General features: G+C 39.6%; 1 protein-coding gene across 1 annotated transcript in view; it reads right to left on the reverse strand.

The window, feature by feature from the left end:
• The window catches only part of LOC108580118 (facilitated trehalose transporter Tret1-like), a 6,087-nt gene extending 5,564 nt beyond the window's left edge, over positions 1–523 (reverse strand). The window contains exon 1 of the mRNA XM_017943784.1: positions 97–523. Within this exon, the coding sequence (XP_017799273.1) occupies positions 97–178 (82 nt within the window). The 5' untranslated portion in view covers positions 179–523. The remainder of the gene's footprint in view (positions 1–96) is intronic.
• Between the last annotated feature and the right edge of the window lie 1,843 nt (positions 524–2,366).

Genomic DNA, 2,366 nt, shown 5'->3' on the forward strand with positions numbered 1-2,366 from the left:
AAAAAAAAAAGAAGAAAAACAGACAAAACAAGAAGCCAGATGGAATCGAAACGTAAAAAGGATCGAAGCGTGTGCTGAACATTTCCATGGAAATACCGGAAATCGTGGCGAGGTACTGCCACAGCTTCCTGCTCTCCTGTAGGACAGGCACGCCATTAATCATCCCCGTGGCCTCCATTTCCTCGGTATTAGCGTCTCTCAGGTGGTAACTTTGTAGTTTGCACTCGGGGTACACGACGTGACACGACGAAATCGAGACGACTTACTGAAATCGATGGACCTTTAAATACTCTTCGATCCCAAATTGACGACGAATTCTCTCTCCTCCCTCTTTCCTAAATTCTTTCTCTATCTCTCTACCTCTACTTTTTTTCCCTTCTCTTTCTTTCACGCGACGAGTTTCGCGCTGATCGTTACACACGAGCACTCTTTGTGGAACCTCCCGAAACCAACGAACAAGCTTTAAGTGCACCTCATATTTCGGATTAAGCGAAGCCGATCGAGTGAAACCGAATGGACGCGGCTACACAGCCGAGGGCTGTATATATGATGATATATCGCACACTCCACTATCTTTCTCATCATTATCGCTAGTCACAACTATTATCACTCATAATCGAAGGAAAAAGTGTAGAAATCACGATTAAAGCGGGTATCGTTGCTTTCAATGGAGTAGAAGAATCGACCGCTGCTCTGTGGTTTCGACTTGAAATCGTTGGTTTCGAAGGCTTTTTAAACAGGAATCATTTTCATTCTATTTTCTAAGCACAATTTTTCGGGGATAATTTGAATAAATGAAGCAAGAGAATTTTTTCGAGTTCCTTTGATAGAAAATTTAGATTAAAGCTTCTCCATCACTCAAAGCGCATAATTTCTAAGGTATCAAGCATAAGTAAACCTTAAATCCTTTGCTTCCAAGACTTTTTATGCAGAAATCATTTTTAATTTCTCTTGCAATTCGTTTAATCTTCTGGAAACATTTTTTCCGTGCGGTATATTTCTTTACAGTTGAATAAACGAAGGAAGAGAATTATTCGGAATTTCTTCGATAGAAAATTCAGATTAAGGTTTCTCCATCGCTCGAATCGCCTAATTTCTGAGGTGTCAAACATGAAAAAAATGTTGAATCACTTTTTTTACAGAGTGTATTCTATTTGTAACTGAATAAATTCCGAATTCCCTCGAATGTAAAATCGAGATTAAATCGCGCATTTTCGATGCACTCTTCGCCCTTAAAGAAATTGCTCCCTCGACTTCCGGCGATCTCCCATCCAAATCGCTGTGTTCTTTCATGTCATGACCATTCAGTTCGACTGAAAAGAACCTTACTCGAGAAAGTTCCCGAGCTTTTCCTTTGCCATGTCTACTTTAAAACTCGTCAAAGCTCTCTCTCTCTCTCTCGGTAGACGTCGAATAGAAATTCGAATTACGGTTAAAATCGTGCAAAGTTAGAAACAGATTCCTCGAACGAAATCGTGGAAAATCCTCCGTTGAACGTTTAATTCCGTTCCTCCTTCTCTTTTTCAGCAAAATTGAATTTTCAAAGAGAAGGATCGACCGTGAAAGTGACAAATTCGAAACGTGCGCGAAACCTGGGCTCGATCCGCGATATTCCCTCTGGCACGTGTGCAGTACGGCGAGCTGTTGTTTCGATACATCAACCGTTGACAAGCAGCGTTTATTGGTCGGTAAGAGTGATAAATATTCACGAGGAATTTCCTGCATAAACAACGTGAAATCGTCGCTTTCGCCGTGAAATCCTTGGGAAATTCGAACAAATTCCCGGTGTTCGATCGACGAGGGATTAAAGCTGATTCTGGAGTTGAATGAAAATCGAGAAAACACGGTTTATTATGGAAAATTTATTGGGTCGTTACCGGTAGAGTTCCGTTGTTTTTTCTGTGTTTTAAATATCCGTCGATATCGATCGCGATTTGTTGACGATCAACATGTTTACCATTCTCGTCCTTCGCGGGTAGAAAAATCTCGACTTCCACGGAGAAACTAATATTAGATATTAGATTACAACATTTATTTATACCGTTGAAAAATTTTTTAGAATTTTCTTCAATTTTGAAAAAGAGGATTTATTTAGTTGTTTTTTTTTTTCTGGAAAATCTTGTGGCAAGGCGATGAATGTGCCGTTTCATTGGCATTAAAGGTGAAACAGATTTCTTCTAGTTGATAAAATTGATTTGGAATTGTCATTTTCTAGATCATTGTATTTACCATCGTTGCATCGTCGTGAGTTCATTATTTTGGATGATTTCGAAAGACCGTTCAAGTGTGCCTCTTCTAGTTAATCCATTTGGAAGGCGAATAGGCGAATCAACGTTATCGGTCCATCAATTTTCGAGGTGTTATCA

This window comes from Habropoda laboriosa, unplaced genomic scaffold (assembly GCF_001263275.1).
Source record: "Habropoda laboriosa isolate 0110345459 unplaced genomic scaffold, ASM126327v1 scaffold2, whole genome shotgun sequence".
Taxonomy (NCBI): Eukaryota; Metazoa; Arthropoda; class Insecta; order Hymenoptera; family Apidae; genus Habropoda; species Habropoda laboriosa.